The sequence below is a fragment of the Echinops telfairi genome, unplaced genomic scaffold, assembly GCF_000313985.2.
Source record: "Echinops telfairi isolate 266 unplaced genomic scaffold, ASM31398v2 ScPeMD7_31;HRSCAF=116, whole genome shotgun sequence".
Taxonomy (NCBI): domain Eukaryota; kingdom Metazoa; phylum Chordata; class Mammalia; order Afrosoricida; family Tenrecidae; genus Echinops; species Echinops telfairi.
The window spans coordinates 23,373,602-23,394,031 of record NW_022103928.1 but is presented as its reverse complement, the minus strand read 5'-3'; the positions used below and the strand labels follow the sequence as shown (position 1 = coordinate 23,394,031).

The window sequence follows — 20,430 nt, the reverse complement described above, 5'->3', positions numbered from 1 at the left end:
ACACACACACACACACACACACACACACACACACACTCCAGCAAATGCTCGTGAGGCTGTTGGGCGACTAGACCTCTTCTACACTGCTGATGGGACTGCAGAAAGGTACAGCCACCATGGAGTCATCTCTAGTGCATCCTTAAAAAGCAAGAAATAGAAATGCCATACAGTCTAACCTCACTCCTAGTTACATATTTTAGAGAAATAAGAACAGTGACACAAATTGACGTATGCACACTCATGTTCATTGTGGGATATCCACAATACCAACAAAAGATGGAAGCCACCTAAATGTCCATCAATGGATCAATGGACAAACAAGCTGTGGTGTGCATATACACACTGGAACACTACACAACAATACAGAATAGGGATGAATCTGCAAATCCTTGTACAACACAGATAAACCTGGATGATAACAAGTGTACACATGTGCTTGACACAATGGATGGATGGATTATGATAAGAGTTGTACAGCCCCCAATAAAATGATTAAAAAAAAACCCAGATGAAATTTTGCTGAGTGAAACAAGTCAAACATGAAAGAGCAGATATTGTTTGAGGCTTTGTGAAAATGGTGTGGCCTCTGACCTCCAACTTCTCTAGAAGAGAGATTCACCAGCAGCATCCGCTCAAGGCTGATTTCTGTGAAGCGAAGGCAGGCAGACTTCCTCTCTCTGTCCCCTCTGCTAATTCCAACACCGACTGTCCCCCTCCCTTAGCACTCTCACTTCTCAACCCTTACTAGGGTTCCAAACACCTCATTCCCATGGCCTAGCCCCCAGAGGCTGCCATGCACCTGCTCATATTATTAACCAGCTACCTTTCATCCAATCCTCTTGATAGGCCATAAACACCTCATGTAAGTAATCCCATTACAAAGACTATGACCAGAAGGGCCACCGTAAGTCATAGTCCCTCAGACCACTTTCTATAAATGTCAGGAGCAGAATTACATGCAGAAAGATACATTTCTTTGATACTTTCCACGGAGGGAAGAGGAAGGAGGGAGAAGCACTAACTACGTAGTAAAAAAGGGTTAATTCTGGTGAAGGGACAGGAAGCACACCCTAGGAGCAAGTCAGCACAACGTGACCACGCAGAGGAAGGCACTGAGCAGTATGCAAGATAATGGACAACTGCCGCCAATTCATAACACACGCAGTTCCGCACGGGCGGTCAGAGCTAGGAGTAATTTGTGAGTCAACACACAGGTGTGTGCTAACTAGATGAGGGAGGGCCTATGGGAGTGCACTTGCATGCATACTTGGATATAAACTCACCGCCATCAAGTAAATGCTGACTCGGCAACCCTCTGTGGGTTTCCGAGGCTGTAACTTTGGGGAGTAGAAAGCCCAGTCTTTCTCCCTCAGAGCTGCTGGTGGTTTCAAACTGCCGACCAGGGGAGTACAACCCACTGTGTAACCACCACCACCAGGGCTGGATATGGTGGTGGCTATTTCAACATGCATGTTTACACATGCTGCAAATATACTCATATAATCAAGGGAGTTTTAAAAGTTTGTGCCAAATGTCCATTATCTTTTCATTCCATTGTACCGTAAAATTTTTGAAGCCCCCACACATAAGAGAGCATATAGGGGGCAATGTTATAGAAACTACTTAGACGTTGGGACTGAATTACTGGAGCTTTGGTTACATCTAGGCTCATCAGTGAAACATAAAGTTAATATTCATAAAGATAGTATTTCACAGCCTGGTCTGATGAGTAGTATCCAGGGTCTTAAATGTTTGAGCGGTCACTTAAGAAGCAGAGTCTCCACACGGAGCATAAACAAACCAGCAAACCAAACTCACTGCCACCGAGTCGATGCCGACTCCTAGTGAATCTACAGGACAGCGTAACACTGCCCCGCGCATTTCTGAGACCACAGCTCCCAGAGTGAGTGGTGGGTTCGAACTGCTAACCTTTCTGTTAGCAGCCCAGAGTACAACCCACTATGCCACTAGCGCTCCCTGCCTGGGTCCTAGGACAGTGAAAACTTAAACCTGAGACCAGACTGTATAGATGGTATCCATTCTGACCAAGACCACAAGAAGGTCCGAGTTAGAATGGGTAAAAATCATGTAGCATGTGCGCATCATAACCATCGACTATAAGAGATCAAAAAGGCAACATTTGCCCCAAACCAAAGATGAGAAGACAGGGAGGGCAGGGAAACTGGAGGAATGAAAATGGGGAACCAGGGAGGAAGTCGCGAGGGTGCTGACACATTGTGGGGCTTGTAACCAATGCCACAGAGCCATGTGTTTCTGAGCTATTGAGGGGAAAACTGAGTTGCTATGTAATTTCACCTAAAACAAAATAAAATGTTTTTTAAAGTGTTTTTGGTCCCTCCCCTCCCCCAGTTTGGACTACTTGCCTAGTTCTTGATCTTAAAGGAAAGTACTAAGTTTTTTGCCATTTAGTGTGTTCACTGTATGTTTTAAAAGATGGTTTTCTAAATTGTGGAAGTTTCGCTCTATTATCATTTTACTGAGAGTTTATGTTATGAATGAATGTAAAAATTGTGTGATGATGTCCTCAAACCTCTAGGAGAATCCTGATCCACGATAGCCCCCATCTATCCCTGTGAGGTGGAGGTCGCACATACTTCCTCTCTCTCACCTTTTAGCTAATTCTAACCCACCTCTCCCTCCCTTGGCACTTTCTACTCCTTTACTGGGTTCTGTAACTTGTTGCAGTGGCCACACAGAATTCGCAAGCCATACTCACAGTTCTGAGCTTTAGGGAGGTAAGAGGCTGCCATTCATGCCCACTGGCAAATCTCTCCATGGCTGCTGGCCTGGCCTCCAGCCTGCTCAGGCAAGTGTCACAAGGTTCGTTAGCTCTGCCAGTTCTCACAGTAAGCTCAACCCAAAGGTGCTTAGCTCTCCTGTTCTGTGAGTCAGTAGACCCACAGTAGCCACCTCACTCCATGGGCTAGAGAGCCCACCACACGCTGGCTAGTGCTAATCTCCTGGTTCTCCTGCTGCCTGTTCTCTTGTGTTTCCCGCCATTGCCTCCCCTCTGTCTTCCGGGTCTAAGAGGGTCTCAGTGCAGGGACTCTGGGTCCAAAGTAGGGACTTTACTCCTAGGTCTTGATTTACTCTAGGTCTGGTGTCTTGATGAAAATGAAGTTCCTCTTTGTGCCTTTGGGATAGTTTATGTTTTAGTTTAGGGCAGGGGTCCTCAAACTACAGCCCGGGGGCTACATGTGGCCCACGAGGACATTTATCCGGCCCGCCGGGTGTTTTTGTTGCTGCTGCATGTCCTGCTTAGCAGCCAACTGGTCCAGTATGCATAGGAATTTGTTCATAGTTTTTTTTTAAACTATAGTCCGGCCTTCCAACAGTCTGAGGGACAGTGAACTGGCCTCCTCTTTAAAAAGTTTGAGGACCCCTGGTTTAGGGGGTGGCAAAATTGACCAATCCCCTTGTTTGAATCCTATACACCTTATTTACTACATGGTCTCTGCTCTGGAAGGGTTTGATACACCTTGTTTGCATGACTAGCAATTCCGTTCAGTCCTCTGGGTGGACCATGAACACCTTAGTCACACAGTTCCACCAATCATTTTATAGGAGTGTAAGACCATGCGTGGCTGGCAGGGCCATATTACCTGATTCTCTGTACTGCAGTGCTGGATTGTTTCAAATGGGTTTTCGTCCTCATTAGTATGACCATGTGATTTTTCTTCTTTAGCCTTTTATTATAGTGGATTGTATTAATGGATTTAGAATAGTGAACCAGTCTTATGTTCCTGGAATAATTCCCACTTGGTCATGGCATATGATTCCTTTTATGTATTGTTAATTTTTTAATTTGCTAATATTTAGGTAAGAATTCCTTAGGCTCTATTCATGAGGATGATTAATTTGTAGTTTTTTTTTTATGTCTGGTTTTGGTCAGGATAATAACTTCAAGTAAATTGTAAAATGTTTCTTCCTCTTCCATTTTTCTGGAAGAATTTGTGTAGAGTTGATGTTAATTCTTTAGCTCTTGGAGCAAGACGTGGTCATTGTTTCACCGTGCTCCGTTCCTCTGCTCCAATTCTGGGCTCACCGCTGTTAATTCTTGCCAAGGAACAAGTCAGTCAGGAAACTCCCCCGCCGCCATGGCATTTAAGGACACGGGAAAGACACCTGTGGAACCAGAGGTGGCCATTCACCGGACTCTTTAAACATTTGGTAGAATTCTCCAGTGAAACCATTGGACCTAGGGAGTCCTTTTGGGGAGATTTTAAGTTATAAATTCAATTTCCTTAGTGGTTGTACGGATGTTAAAATTACATATCAACCGAGTTGTAATACTTTTGTGTTTTTTGAAGAACTGGCCCATTTCATTTAACTTGTCGGATTTGTATATGTGGAGTTGTTCCTCGTGTTCTCCTGGTATCTTTTTGAGATCCATGGGATGGGTGGTGATAACTCTGCTTCATTGTGACATTAGCAATTTGTTCCTTTTCTTGTTCTTGGTGTATTTTACTAGAGGCTTATTTTATTGGTCTCTTTGCAGCTTTTTATTTCATTAATTCCAGCTCTTGTCTTTGGTTTATTATGTTCTCTCAGGCTTTTTTAGGTTCTTGGATGTTTAGATTTTTATTCGAGTTTTTTCTTCTCTTCTATTGTAAGCATTTAGTGCTATACATTTTCTTCTCAATGCTGATTTGTCTCATAAATTGTGTTCTATTAAATGAATACATTATAAATTATAGGAAAAGTATATATGTAACAAACTTGTCATTGCAGTCATCTTGTTTTTGTTTCCATTCAGTTCAGTGTGTATTTTCTTTTCTTTAAAACTTCCTCCTGGATCTATTGTTGTTGTTAGGTACCAGCGAGTCAGCCCCAACCCATAGCGACCATGTGCACAACAGGACGAAACACTGCCTGGCCCTGCGCCTCCCTCACAGTGTTCCCATGCCTGCGCCCATGATGCACTCACTGGGTCAGCCCATCTCGTTGAGGGCCTTCCTCTTTTTTGCCACCCTTCCACTGTATCAAACATTCTCCAGGGACTGGACAACATGTCCAAAGTATGTAAGACCAAGTTTTGCCATCCTTGCCTCTAAGGAGCACTCTGGCTTTACTTTTTCCAATACAGGTGTTTTTCCTTTTAGCAGCCCATGGTACTTTCAATAGTCTTCTCTAGCACAACAATTCAAATGCATCCAGTTTTTCTACCGTTTTCCTTATTCATTGTCCAACTTTCCTATGCATATGAGGCATGGAGAGCATCATGGCTGGGGTCAGGCCTAACATAAAATCCTTGCTCTTAATACTCTAAAGAGGTCTTGTGCAGCAGATATACCTAATGCGATGCATCTTTTGATCCCTTGACTGCTGTTTCCATGAGCATTAATTGTGGATCCAAGTAAGACAAAATTCTTGACAACGTCGACCTTTTCTCCATGTATCCCGATGTTACATAGCGGTCCAGCTGTGAGGATGTTGGTCTTCCTTACATTGAGTTGTAATCCACACTGAAGGTTACAATCCTGGATCTTCATCAGCACGTGCTTCAAGTGCTCCTCACTTTCAGCAAGCATGGTTGTGTCATCTGCGTACCACAGGTTGTTAATAAGCCTTCCTCCAATCCTGATGCCACACTCTTCTTCAGATAATCCAGCTTCTCTGATGATTGACTCAACACAAAGATTGAACAAGTCTGGTCAGAGGATATAATCCTGACACACACCTTTCCTGATTTTATACCATGCAGTATTCTCTTGTTCTGTTCACACAACTGCCTCTTGATCCATGTATAAGTTCCTCAGGAGCACAGTGAAGTGATCTGGAATTCCCATTCTTCTCAAGGTGATCCACAGTTTTTTATGGACCTCACAGTCGAATGCTTTTGCATAGTCAGTTGTGGGGGAAGAGCCTCCACAACGGAATGAGTCCTAGGGGGCAGCGGTGTAATTGAAGCATAAATTAAATGAATGCTAGGCAAGGCATGCAAAGGCTCATTTCTTCCATGATGACCCAGAACCAGAGAGTGAGTGAATGCATTCTCTCAAGGGCATATGTCATCTCAAGCGCGCAAACCAGGCCATACACGTACATAACAGGAAGGGGCTGTTTTAGAGGCATACAAGTAACAGGAAGGTACATGTGTAACAAGATGGGTGGGTTCTAGAGATAAGATGGCAGCTTAACCTTGGTCTTCTCTGAGCTGGCTTGCAGAGAAAGTTTTAAGTGTTCCTGAGCATTTCTCCAGAGGAACAATCTATGATTCTTATCCGAAGGAAGTGGACTGTAGTTGGGGTGGGGTGGTCTGATCGATCTTGATGGCAGACAACCTTCTGGCAAATAGTCTTCAAGCGGTTAGTTAACCTTCAAGCATTCAGTAACCACCTTACAATGGGCATTAATTATTACAGGGGACATGGTGGGGGAGTAACTTGTACTTAAGAGAATGTGACTGGGATGCATATCCAGCTCCCCAGATCTGCCTCTCAGACCCCTTAAATATGAGCGTAAGAATTTGCCCACATACACTCTTCCTGGTTCTCAATTTCCCAGTCAACAAAACAGAAACACAATAAACAGCTTTCTGGCATTCTCTCTGAGCAAAGATTTGACATCAGCAATGATATCCCTTGTTCCACGTGCTCTTCGGAATCCTGCTGGAACTTCTGGCAGTTCTCTGTCAAGGTACTGCTGCAACCATTGTTGGATGATCTTAAACAAAGTTTTACTTGCATGCGATATAAATGATATCGTTCTATGGTTTGAGCATTCTGTTGGTCACCTTTCTTTGGGCACAAATATGCATCTCTTGCAGTCAGTTGACCAAGCAGCTGTCTTCCGAATTTCCTGGCATAGACGAGTGAGTGAGCTTCTTCAGCTTGCCACAGCCTTTCAGTGGGTATTCCATTAATCCCTGGAGCCTTGTTTTTGGCCAATACTTCAGTGCAGTGTGAACGTCTTCGTTCTGCACCTTTGGTTCTTGCTCGTATGCTACCTCCTAACTTTTGATCTATGGACCATTCAAAGTGTGTTGTTAGTTTGGAGATTTTCCTGTTACTGATTTCTAATTTGAATTCACTATGTTAAAACAAACCTACTCTATTATTTCAATTCACTTCAGTTGATTGAGGTGAACTTGTGCTCAGCATATAGTCGTTGCTGGTATATGGTGTATGAGTGCTCTGAAATAATATGTAGTGTTATGCTATTATTATTGGATAGAGTATTCCATAAATGTCAATTAGAGTCTATTGGTTACTGGTATTATTGAATTCCTCTATATCTGTCAACTACTCTATCAGTTGTTGAAAGAGATATTGAAGTCATAAACTATAATTGCGGATTTGTTTATTTCTTATTTTAGTTTTATCAGTTTTCGCTTCAGCTCTATTGTTTGGTGCAGATACATTTAGGATTGCTATGTCTTGGTAGATTTATCTTTTGTATTTAATTATTTTTTAAACCTTTTAATTTTTATGCAATGCCCCTCTCTGTTTCTGTGATTATATTTTTACTATGATGTTTACCTTATCTGATATTTTGCATATTTTTTATTTTCTAATATAGGAATTTTGTTACTGAGGCTATTTATCCCCAACTTTTCTTTTCCAGGAATATATCATTCGAGTGCAGAGAGGAATTTCTGTGGAAAATAGCTGGCAGGTAAGCATCTTGTTGTTCATTAGACAACTGTGTAAACTGTAGCCAACATTTTGACTTAGGGCATCTAAAAATCTAGAAAAGCCAAAATATGCATAAATATAAATTATATTTATAATTTATATTTATAAATTAAACTTCCAAACTCATATAAACTTCCAGGTTTAAACTTCCAAAACTCATAAAATGCTCTCTGTTTCCAGTTGTTTATTCAAATTCAGATATGTTGCAATTGAATATATCTAAAGGATATCCAAATTTCTAGTTTTGTTCCTAGAAATTCAAACCTTGTCTCTTACAGATGAGGACCAGGGAGAAGAGGTTAGAGTACCATCTACACGTAGAAAGGGGAGAGAAATGCCCTGACTAGTGTCTAGTCGGGGCATTTTGTGGGCTCTCAAGTCCATTTATGGGTAATTTTGGGTGCTAGACCCATCGCCAACTCTTGAGGGATGTTCCCAGGCTCTGTGTCCCTCAATGTTTACCTCAGAGAGAAAGAAACTTCCTAGCCAGCCCTCGGGTCCATCCCAGCCTGGTTGCTTTACACAGGGTGGGTGGATTTTGTATAGGGACCATTTCTTTCCACCCACCCCTATGCTGATTTTGTAAAAATCTTACCTGGTCTTTTGTGGCCCTGCTCAAGCCTTACCTCCCATTTGCGTAGTCTCTGACCCCAGTGGCCACATAGCTGGCATTCCATTTGCCTAGACTTTCCACTTCCTTCTATCTGAATAAGTAAGTATTTAACATGTGTCGAATAATAAAAACAAACGAGAAAAACCCTGTGTGTAGTATTATCTCCATTCTGAATTTGCAGGGTAAGAGTGACTTGTCCAAGGTCACATCTCCGTGATAGAAGAGGGTTGGGAACGCTTGTCTTCTGGTGAGCTTGTGTGATTAGCCACTGTATTAGTCTAGGTACTTTGGAGAAACAAATCCACAGCGACTCATGTATAAGAGAGAGTTTTATGTAAAGAAAAGGTGCATCATGAAAACATCCCAACCCAATGCTGCCCAAGCCCACAAGTCCAACATTAACCCATTAACCCAACACCAGTCCACAAAGTCCTCCACCTCACAAAACAGAGGCAATGATGCCGACTGCAGGAGGAAAGCTGAGTCAGTGAATGAACAAGCATCTCAGCACTAGCAGGGGCCTCCACACGGCTGCTCCAGCACCCAGGGCTGCATCGGGATAGATCCATGAGGCTTCTCCTTGGGGATGTCTTGGAGGAAGTCAATCTTGCAAGCTGAAGCAGGGAACTGCTAAGGCAGCTGCACCCGATACAACCATCACAAAACAAGAGACCCGAGAACTAGAAAGGCGAGGCTTCACCACCCATTTATCCCTCCGCCTTTCAACCAGCACCACATGTGATTATCAGCCAGGCTGGCACAATTAACTAACTCAGCCACTGTGCTCTGACTTCTTTGTACTTGTGAGGGATGGCTATATTGTTGTAGCATGCAAAGGAGGTCCCAAATCTCAAATATCACTTAAGAAGAACATTTATCAAGTCTTAAACAGAACAGAGACAAAGCTACATCAGAAGCATTCAGTTCAGGCTTAATCACTGTGGAGACTTTGCAAATGGATTTTGCGTTGTCACTGTCACTCATAGCCATCTGCAAACTCTGGTGCTCAGAATTTAAGCTCTCATACATTCCCCCCTCCTCCGATCATGGATTGTATTATTAAAAACTCTTTGATCACTGAGGCTGGTGTGCTGCTTCTGTGTGGATTTAGGTAACACCTCACTTAGATGGCTGCTTGTTTTAAGACAAGCCTTTAAGACCCAGGCGCTATTCCTTCTAATAGCCAAGAACCATCTGGTTTTTTACCCACATTTTGCTGTGTAACAGTATCTTCAGTAATCTCTTCATGAGGCCCAGGATGGAGCAGGGCCACACCATAACAAAGTGTTTTTAGATTAGAGCTTAAATTAAGTGAGAGCTCAAAATTCATTCATTTTTAAGGTTCAAATATATATATATTCTGCTTTAGAAGCAGCATTATTAGCTTCTTGAGAAATAATATAACCTGCACGGGGCATTTGTTAATTCTAAGAGTAACATCATTAATCTAGCCAATGGTAGAACTTAAAATACTATTAAAAATGAAAATATATAATAGGAAAGCCTTTTAAACTAAAGTACATGGGACATTAACTTCTACAGATTTAAAAACTTAAGTGACCTAAAAAATTATTTAGGAAAATAATAAGACTTAGGCACAAGGCAGCAATTTCAATAACACTCATTCAGTAAGGCAAAACTGTATGCAGCATTAAGACACACCACAAAAAGTAAGGAAAACATGAAAATAGCAACTATATGGTAGTCTCAAGTTGTTCATTATTGGGCAACCCCAAAGCAATAGACTTGAACCAAAGTCTGATGACTTCAAAGCCCATGACCTTGGGATTACAGTCCTCTGCTTCTTCCCACATTACGGTACTTCAGGTTTAAATCCAAAGGAGTGTGTCAGTTTCTTAATCTGCAACAGGCGTTTAAGGTAAATTCCAGTTCACTTACTGCAGTTTCCAGATTGGGTCCTTCTGATGGGACATATGGAGAATGCTGCAGACTTTGAAAAGACAAAATCTAAAATCCTGGATCATGAAAGACAAAACAAATTTGGTCAAAATGCATGATTTGCAGCATTAGATGGGGTGGATTTTTTAAAACCGAGAGTCTGTGTTAATAATGTTAAGGGTTTTCTCCAAGGCAGGCTGACCTTCCCTAGTTGACTCACAAATAGAAGTGAAATCAACTTCTGAGAGAGAGAGAGTGAGACCCACCCCTTCTGGTCACCACATACTCCGTATCTTGCACCTATTCTGCATTCTTCTTCTGTTCCTCTATTTAACATTTTGGTGTGTACTGTACCTGGCAAATGGAGCCAACAGTAAGGTATAGTCTCCTTGTCCTACCTTAAAAAGCAATGCCTGGTGCATCTTTCTAGATCAGTTGCATTCGAGTGCATGGGATGACTTAATGAAAAGGCAGGTTCTTGGACCACACCCTTGACCTATGGAATTAGATTCTCTGGGGAATCTCCAGGTAATTCTTCTGCATACTAACATTTGAGAATAGTCTATAATAGTTGAGTTCAAACTGTTCAAAAGCAGAACAATTTCCTAGGAAGCTAGAAGGATTTGGACGTGGAGAATTGCATGGTGTCAACATAAACAAAAAAGGAGCGAGCAATCCAAGGTAGACTGTCTATCAGGAACTCAGAGGAAGAGGAGCCCTGGGCAATAGGAGGGGGTGTGACAGCTCTGCCTGCGGGGCAGTCCTGCTTCTAGCACGTGGGCTCTCAAGTGGGAGAAGTTTTATTTGGGGAAAGGATGAATGGCCTCAAAGCAGTGGTTCTCTACCTTCCTAATGCCACGACCCTTTAGTACAGTTCCTCGTGGTGGTGACCCCCAGCCATAACATTATTTTTGTTGCCACTTCATCACTGTCCTTTTGCTGTTGTTATGAATTGGGCGACCCCTGTGAAAAGGTTGTTTGATCCCCAAAGGGGTCACAACTCACAAGTTCAGAACCACTGCCTTAAAACTTTCTACCTCCTTTTGCTTGGACCAGAAAATTCTTTTTTTTAATCTTTTATTTATCTTTTCAGGTACTTAAGAAAGATATTTAAAGGCTTATTTCCTCTGAAAATGACTACATCTCACGTACCCCTACTGATGTCGTGTGATGTGTTGGCTGGCATTAGCCGTTTCCTGCGGCCTGGCTACCTGGGGCTGTCTAGTCAAGCACCCTCGTCCCTGAGTGCTCTCGAGTGCCACTTGTCACTACATCAGGAAATACTGTGTCAGTGGAAATCGGAGTCACAAGACCGCCGTCTTGTCTCTTGCAGGTTGTTAGAAGATACAGTGACTTTGATCTGCTGAACAACAGCTTACAGGTAATCATTTTGAGTTTCCGTATTGATTGCTCGGGGTGACTTAAAAACTGGTCAGAATGGGCAATATCAGGAACAAGGGCTGATCCAATTCCTCAGACAACAGAGATGGGCTGCTCTTCAAACAGCTGGAGGTGGGTAGCTCTAAAAATAACCACCGGGCACCAGCCTGTGACTTTATCGTTAACAGTCTCCGTGCAGCTGAGCACCTGGGTAGCAGCCAATGTCCTCACCCCACTCAGGACACCCTGTGGTATCACCTTCTCTTCACAGAGGAGCGATGTTCACTCATTGTCCACAGAGATGGAGCTGGTTCTGGGACCCCCCCATCCATCTGACTGCTCAGCCAGGCTGGTGGTTCCCCGATGAACATTCGCAGCACCAGTCCACTCTGTTTTTTCTGCTGTGGCCTTTTTCTTTTACATACACATTTCTAACTTCTGTGAATGACATGCGCCTAAGTTGAGGTTCGCTTGGATCAGAATGGACTTGCTGGCAGCGGGGAACTCAGTGACCAAGGAGCTCTGGTGGTGGAGTGATTATGTGCTTGGCCGTGGTTTCAGGGTCCAACAGAGACCCCAAGCTGAAGTATAATTTAAGCAGAATATTTGTTAGGTTTTAAACAGGACCGAGACGAAGAACCATCAACTGGATAAGGGAGACAACACCAGTCCTAAGGGCCTCCAGGGATGCATAGCCCACAGCTACTTAAATAAAGCATGGAGCTTTACAAAGGAAGCTCACAAGTTCATGATTCAGATCAGTGCGTCAAGGTGACAGGTGGGGCTGCAGAAGCAGGAACAAAGTCATGACCGGGACCCTTGCATTATGTTGGTCAGAAGAGCTTCCAAGATTGGCCCAGGGCCTTCTGACCAAGGCAGTCAGGACAGGACTGTTCCACTCCCAGGGCCACCCCCAGTATGGTGATTCCCATCAAGGACACACCCAGGCAGGCCTCTCAGAGAGACTGCCCCTCCCCGACCTGGCTGGAGAGGGGTGGAGGTAATCCACTGTCCAATGCACTGCAAGATTGCTCTCCTCACTAGTTAATGGTCAGAAGGAACTCAATGGAGGCTTCATCTACGTGGGCACTCGGCAAATGGATGTTAGGTTTTCTCTGTCGTCCATAGCCTTCTGCAAACGGGGTGCTCAGAATTTAAGCTCTAATCCACTGCTTACCAAACGGGCAGGGGTTCAAACGAAGCAACGTGGCAGTCTGCTTCTGTGAAGGTAGCCTTGGAAACCCTGTCATCTATAGTTTCTGATGTGCCATAGTCTTCGAGAGCCCTGGTGGTGCAGTGGTTAAGTACTGGACCGGTAACTAAAAGACCAGCAAGTCAAACCCACCAGCCGCCCCGTGGGAAAAAGAAGGAGCAGTCTGCTTCCATCAAGATTATTGCCTAAGAAAGCATGGGACAACTCAGCTCTGCCCTATAAGGTTATCGTGAGTTGGAATCGACTGCGTAGCAACGGATTCGGTTTTGGTTTTTAACTTGGTGGTTATCTGGGGGGTGGGGTGTACAGGAAGAGACTCCAAATTCACATATAATTTATAGGGACACATGTATTCTCTTAAACAGGACAGAGACCAAGACAATCATCTGGCTGAGGGAGGCTGTCGGCACAAGGCCCTAATGGTGTCTAAGGACACACTGGAACTAGAACACTTGGACGGGAAGGGAGAACACAGGACACTGTCATACAATCAGGATTGGCTGCAGGTCAATTCATCACCCTTACAGCCAGTACTACAGAAGAGGGACCGGGATTAGAAAAGTTTGCATACTGCAGATTAGAGAAGTTTCCAGGGTTGCTTCAGGGACCTCCAACCAAGGCAGCATGGCCGTGCCTCACAGGTGGACATTCGCAGCAACAGGAAACTCTGCTTTTCCCCTTAAATACACCTTTCTAATGTCTGTGAATGTTCCTAACTTGATCAGAATGGACTCACGACTGTATCCGTCCACCAAGGGCACACCCAGGCAAGCCCCTGCCTCCCGGCTGGCTGGCTGGGGAAAGTGACGGCAATCACACTGTGTGCGAGGATACAGCGGTCACCAAGAGCTCATCGGAGGGGAAATCTGCGGGACTCAACAATGGGTTTAGGGGTCTCACTGTAGACCGTAGGCGCCTGCAAGCAAAGTGTTCAGTTTTCAGCTCTAGTACTGTGGCCACCATGGAAAGTGAATGCGCGGCAAAGTCCTCTCTCTGCAAACCCAGCCAGTTGTGGCATTAACTGAGTGAGTGGTCAGGGTGGGGGCTTCCACAGCAGAGGACACGCTGACAGCATGTATGACGTGGGTCCTCAGTTGGCGGACTGGGCTCCACGCGCTCTGGTTTGCTGAGACCCCTGGGCTTGTGTGCCACACCTCCTCATTGGGTGAGAGCATGGCAGCCTCAGGTGTCAGAGTAAAGAGGCTTCTCTGCGGTTGAGTTTGCAGAAGTAGATCCCCAAGCCTGCTTTCCAAGGAGCCCCCGCCCGCCAACCTTCCAGTTAGCAGTCTCCTTAATCGTGTGCACCTCCAGGGACAGTTGTCGCAAAAGCCCTTTACGTCTGAGCCAGAGACATGCTTGGCTTGACTGCTCAGTCAGGAGGTAAGGGACTGTCATTTCCATTGGCGAGCTGGCCACCATCACTACTTCCATGTGACCCCTCCTCCTGTCCACAAGGTCAGCCGACTGCTGGCCCTGGGAGGGGCTTTCAAACGGCCAAGTTTTATTGACCAGACTTCAGAAAATAGCAGTTATAGAGTCCAAACTTTTAACGTGTGTGTGTGTGTGTGTGTGTGTGTGTTGGTGGGGGGCTGTTGGGCAACACTGCTGAAAGCACGATACCTTATTTTGCCTCTGGTCCAACTCTCCTGAGTGTGAGTAAACCTTTATGTCACTGCCATATTTGGCATGCATTCAACACATGTTATCTTTCTATTTTATTTGTTTTTATTTCAATCTCTGGCAAGAATGAATACTGGTCAAGATTGTACTCTTCCCCTTGACTGGTTTAATTGGGCCCATGTAAGGATTTTAGTAGCCCATTCTCGGAGGCTGAACAAAAGCTGGACATGGGGTGACGTGCTAGATAAGGCGTCATGGGGCAGTCCATCCCAGCAGTGGCTTTTCCCCCGTGGACCCCTCCAGAGGCAGTGAACCACGCGCCATTTCTGTATTTGGGAGTTAATACTGGGCTCTGCATTTCTGAACCTTTTCCCAGATTTAAACAAGGGTAGCAAATTTTCCTTTGTACACTGAGGTCCAGCCAGGGCTGACTACGAATTACGGGAGACTGAAGTGGAAATCACACAGACAGGCCCCAGCCCAAATGATGGAGACAGTGGGGCTGTGGGTGTGGGGACTGACTTCCCCTTTGCTCTTCCTTTGAAGATAAAAGGTTGAACACCCATGACTGTTCAGTTATGGTCTTTTAAACACAATATGTACCCCTTCGAAAACACACCCTTTAAATGTGCATCTTATTTCAAATGCAAATAGACAAGCATATTGATGTTGGCACGTTCAGGGCAGGATGCAGCCAGTATCATTTCAGTGGGAGGCTTTTCTGGATCCAAATAAACAAGCAGAAGAAAGTACACGCAGCTTCTTGGCAACAAAATCATTTCAAAACAGCCTCCCTAAAGCAGACGGAAAGCCATAAGAACCACAGAGCCAAGCTGTGCCCACGGTTTTCAGGCTTTGATCACCCTTCTGACAGAGAAGCGAGTCCCTGCTGAAGGCGGAGAAATGGAACGCACACATGCAGGGTTGTAGGAGTCCAGTAAGTGAAAAGAAAAGTGGGATGTGAAATTCTGCATGCTGTGTAATAAAGCAGCACCAGCTGTTTAGGAAAGAAGATGGGAAGGGCTGGGTTAACAGTGGTAACCGCACCTCCACTCCTGGGGGCGGGTCTTAGGGATTCTGCATTGTTCTGGCTCTTTCCACAGTTCTGTACTTTCCAAGTTCTCACCACACAAAAAGCCACATAAGCTCTATAAGTGGGAAAAGGGTACATTTTCTTGAGCATGTATTGTGTAAACAGCAAAGAGGAATCACCACCCTGTTTTAAAATCCGAAAGAGGCGGTGGCCGTAAGGTGGTGATGTGCTCATCTGCTCCTGGAAAGGTCAGAAGTCAAACCCGCCAGCTGCTCCTCAGAAGAGGGACAGATGGTGACCTTGGAAACCCTGTTTCCTGGCACGTCTACTCTGCTCTGGAGGGTTACAGTGGGTCACCATGAAGTCAACTGAACGGGGTTTGTCTTAAGGCAATGAAATTCGTGCCTGTCCAAGGAAGACAGCACACAGCGAGGAAAAGGGAAGCAGCGGGAGGTGAGGCGATGGGAACTGGGCAGGACGCTCTCTGACTTGAGGGCCATCCTGGCTCGGCCCCATGCCATCACTGAAGCCGTGGGCCCGTCATTTGCTTGCTCAAAGCCTGCTGGCCTCATCTGTAGAAAAGAATGTGGTGTGGCGGTGGCATCTGGCTTCTCAAGGGGAAGGAAAATGGAACTCCCCATCATGGAAATGGAGCTCCCCAACTTCCCAAGGTTGATTCCTGAAGGAGAGGGGGGGCGGGCGGTGCTGAGGCCGACACTACCCACCCTCCAACCTCCCCACGAATTCTGACACCAACCGTCCGTTCCTCCCAAGCTCTCTGCTTTTCAGATGAGTGGGATAGGTCACTGCAGTGGCCACACAGGACTCACAGACAATACTCATGATAAAGGGGTTTGTTAAGGTTTATTAAGTTAACAAGGTTACAAATACTCAGGATACAATTATTTGGAGAGAACAGCTTCTTCTCAGCCTTGCTTGCAGGCAGGCCCCTTGAGGCCCCATCTTTGGCCTCTTAGCTAACGGGCCTTTTGGCCTCTGCCCTCCCCCTGCAGTGTTACAAAGCTATTTTAGGGCTGCCAATAATTGCCCAAAGGGCACACCGCTCTGCCTAAAGGTACTAAACTCTAGCATATGGGCAGGCAAACCCAGCTCCCCCAATTAAGTGCCTGGAGGCACTGCACTCCGCAAACCAGCCTCCTTCCTGAAGGCACTCAGCTTCACTTATGGGCTGGGGAGCCCACAGTGGTCTCCTGCCCGAGCTCCTGATCCTCTGCCACTCCTCCGCTGTCAAAGCAGTCTCCTGGATCAAGGCGGTTCAGTGCACAGGGATCTCAGGGTCCAAAAGGCATGCTCCACTGAAGACTCGTCTCTCTTGCTGATAGTGAGCTGTTACCTCCTGCTTCTGAGATGGCTTCTTTTATACCCAGCAGGATGGCCATCACAATTAATCTTGCCAATAATTACAGCTACATTTTTTCAGGGTTCTCCTCTACCTTCTCTTACCCAGCAAAAGGTTATTTGGTGGAAGTAACAAAAACTATGACAGAAGAGCCATATTAAATAATTCACTACACTGCACCATTTGAAACAAAGAGGTTGAACTAGATGATCTCCCAGGTCTTTTGTAGTACAAATATAGTGATTTGGATCTTACTACCTCTTGTTGACCTAGAATAGGTTTCATGACCTACTGTGGGGAATTGGAGCAAAGTGGGGTCTATTGAGAGTTTAGAACATCTAAGAATACTGTCTGGAATATATTTGGTTGAAGGCAATATGCGGGTCATAAAGATCTAATGATAGAAGTGAGTAAAGAGAGATGAACCGATTCAGTGTTTTCTTCAGAAGCATTTTCCTCCAGACAAAAGCTAGTTTTCATGAGGCTGTGCTGTAATGAATGCAGTCATGTCAGGTTAGCATTAGGCCAAGTTACAGGTTCTAGACTCCTACTTAGCAGGGGCGGTGGGGGGAGGAGGCTAGCCCTTCTTTACACTGACCCTGCAGACATTATGAGTGAAACTCAGGGACTTCTTCCTCTGTTGGCTTTCTTGTATTTTTCCTTTTACAAGGAACTCATGAAGGAATTTCATGGGACATTTTAAAAAATTGGCCTCAGTGGGACACTGACCACCTAACTGGAAGCCATCATCGGTGCAGGTATCCAGGACATCAAGGGCTAGAAACTCGCTCACTTTCTGTGCTGGTAATCTTTTCTCCTCCCTCTTAACTAGTCAAGGAGTCCCAGTGGCATAGTGGGTTACACAGTGGATTGCTAGCCACAAGGTTGGTGGTTCAAACTCATCCGCTGAGGGAGAAAAATGAAGCTGTTTTCTCCCCTGTCAGTCTCAGAAACTGTATAAGGTTGAGTTGGAATCAATTATTGTGTTAGTCTGGTTGGCCAAGGAAACAAAATCATAAACACACATATGTATATAAGGGAGGAATTGAACATTGAGAAAACATCCCAACCTAGTCTAGTCCAAGACCATAAGTCTGATATTAGCCCATATGTCCGATACCAATCTACAAAGTCCTCTTCAGACTCAGGAAACACATGCAATGAAGCCAAATGCAGGACGATCACAAGCCAGTGGGTAGAAAGTCTTTGGGTCCAGTGGCATTGTAAGCATCTCAGTGCTAGCAGGGGTTTCTGTGGCTTCTCTTGCTGCCAAGGTCTGTTTGCGTCCATGTGGCTTGTCTTCTGCGGTGTCTCCCAGGGAGTGGCAGAGAGAGGTGTCTTCTGCCTCCAAGGAGGAAGTACCAGATTTCCCAGGATTCTCAGGAGAAGGCCATGCCCTCACACAGAAGTCTCATTGGCTATCTCCAGATTGACAGCCTAGACTCCACCCCTACACTCTTAATACTTAAATTGACACCAGATTAGGTGACTACCACAATTATACAGCAGTGGATTTGGTTTTAATTAGTCATTGGAACTGTACATTTTATATCCTGTGATTGGTAAGCCTTTTCAAAATTCTAGGAGAAAGCTGAGAAAGGTTGTGTCTCTTGAATGCTAATCTTTTTACAAAGACACTGCTTTAAAGCAATGCACAACCCACACAGGCACTGTTTTAGTGCTCTTAGAACTATTGATCGAGAGCTCTTGAACTAGGTCAGAAAAAACACCTCCAGCCTGTGACCTTGAAGGGCCACTGCCATCACAGCTGTTTTCGGGTGTTGGCAAAACACACTCTTCGCTTCACCTGATGATTCCGAAGAACCGATGGGATATCAGGGCAGAGCAACACATTTTCCTAAAGTGAAATGAAGCTTGAAAAAATAGATTAGTTGAATCTTGGAGGACACAAAGTTCAAAAGAGAGACTTTATGACATTCATTCTCATATCTTTATCGTGAATGAGAAATACTAAACTATCGGGGTTTGAATTCATGGATGACAGTCATGATTCTCCATTCTGAACTGTGTAAGTTTCAGTTAGTTATGTTGTTATATACGTAGTGCAAGCAAGTAATGGTTTTGTTCATGTTCATTTTCTTTTTATCCTTGCTGCACATACAGTCAATCCGTTTGATCAGCAAGAGTTTTTCTCTGTTTGTTGATTGAAAAAAATTGGACATGAGTGCTGTAAACATTTCAAAGGACAAAAGCAAATCAACCAAGCTCCTGACATTGAATTGATGCTGACTCATAGTGACTATATCGTGTAGAGTAGAACTGCGCCTGTGGGTTTCTGAAGCTACAGCTCTTAGGGAGCAGAAAGCTGCATTTTTCTCCCTTGGAGTGGCTGGTGGATTTGCCCGGCCCACCTGCGGTTAGCTGTCTACCATGTTACCAGGGCTCCTCATGATACAGAATTATTTTTCAAGAAAGAATTAATTAATGACCCCACTCCTGGAGGTAATGATTGTTAACTAGTTGGCATGAGTCCTTTTAAACATTTTTTTGGTGTGTATCTCTAACCACACCCCTGGCTTGTACATACACATACACAGATGGTATTCTGCACCTTAGTAAAAACATTTTAAAAACAAATAAATTAGTTGTGTTTTAAGTACTTCATTACCTTTAACACACCATGTGCCTCCAAACAAAAAGAACTACATAGTTATTGTCTTGGGTGTGTACTAGCTGTCTTTTTAAGTATGCTTTTTTTCTTCATTAAGAAAGAAACGAGGAGCTGATACCAAGGACTCACATAGAATGAAAATGTTTTGAGAATGATGATGGCAACAAATGTACAAATGTGCTCGACACAATGGATGTATGTATGCATTGTGATAAGAGTTGTACGAGCCCCCAGTAAAATGATTTTAAAAAGAAGAAAAAAAAAGAAATGGCTACTAAGGAAAACCCAATTGCATGGATGAGAAAACAACCCCAAGTTTAATTTTCTTATCTGGCAGTCAGTTATGCAAAGGCAGGAAATTAATATTGAGAGTGCTGTGGCACGCTTTCCTAATCATGTTGGAGAAATAGCCATCTGGAATCGTCAGCCAGCCTTTCGTCTCGTCTAACATCACATTCAAGGTCTGCACTGGGCTGCATCATTGTTGCTCGGACATCACATTCAAGGTCTGCTGTGGGCTGCATCACTGTTGCTCAGAAAGCACGCGGGGAAGAGGCCAAGCTTGCTTTTCCCACATGGGTGGTGTCGGTTACAACCTTGTCTGAATTCAGGATGACCTTGTTGTCTTTAGACCTTGCCCTCAATCAATACCGGGCTACCTGGACTGCTCTGATCTAAGCACAGTATTGAATGGCGATCTCTACTTTTTGAAAGTGCCTTTGCTCACTGAACTGAGATGACTGTCCAATACCCCACCTTAAAAAGATTTTTTTAAATAGACTCAAACGTTTTAAATGAACTAGGAAACAAAAGTAGGTTGAGAACCTTTGTTTACTTTTTTCTCCAGAAACCATTCTAAAACAACGTTAAGCTGATTTAAAAATACACACACACACACACACACACACACACACACACACACACCCCACACCCCCACACACCACAGACCATCACACACACAGACCATCACACACCACAGACCATCACACACACAGACCTGCACACACACAGACCATCACACA

General features: G+C 44.5%; 1 protein-coding gene across 8 annotated transcripts in view; it reads left to right on the top strand.

Annotated features, from left to right (window-relative positions):
• Positions 1-20,430, top strand: part of PXK (PX domain containing serine/threonine kinase like) — a 175,061-nt gene that overhangs the window by 28,958 nt on the left and 125,673 nt on the right. For all 8 annotated transcript variants that reach the window (XM_045290012.1, XM_045290010.1, XM_045290011.1 and 5 more), the window contains exons 2-3: positions 7,588-7,638; positions 11,504-11,551. In XM_045290012.1, coding sequence (XP_045145947.1) covers positions 7,588-7,638; positions 11,504-11,551 — 99 coding nt within the window. The remainder of the gene's footprint in view (positions 1-7,587; positions 7,639-11,503; positions 11,552-20,430) is intronic.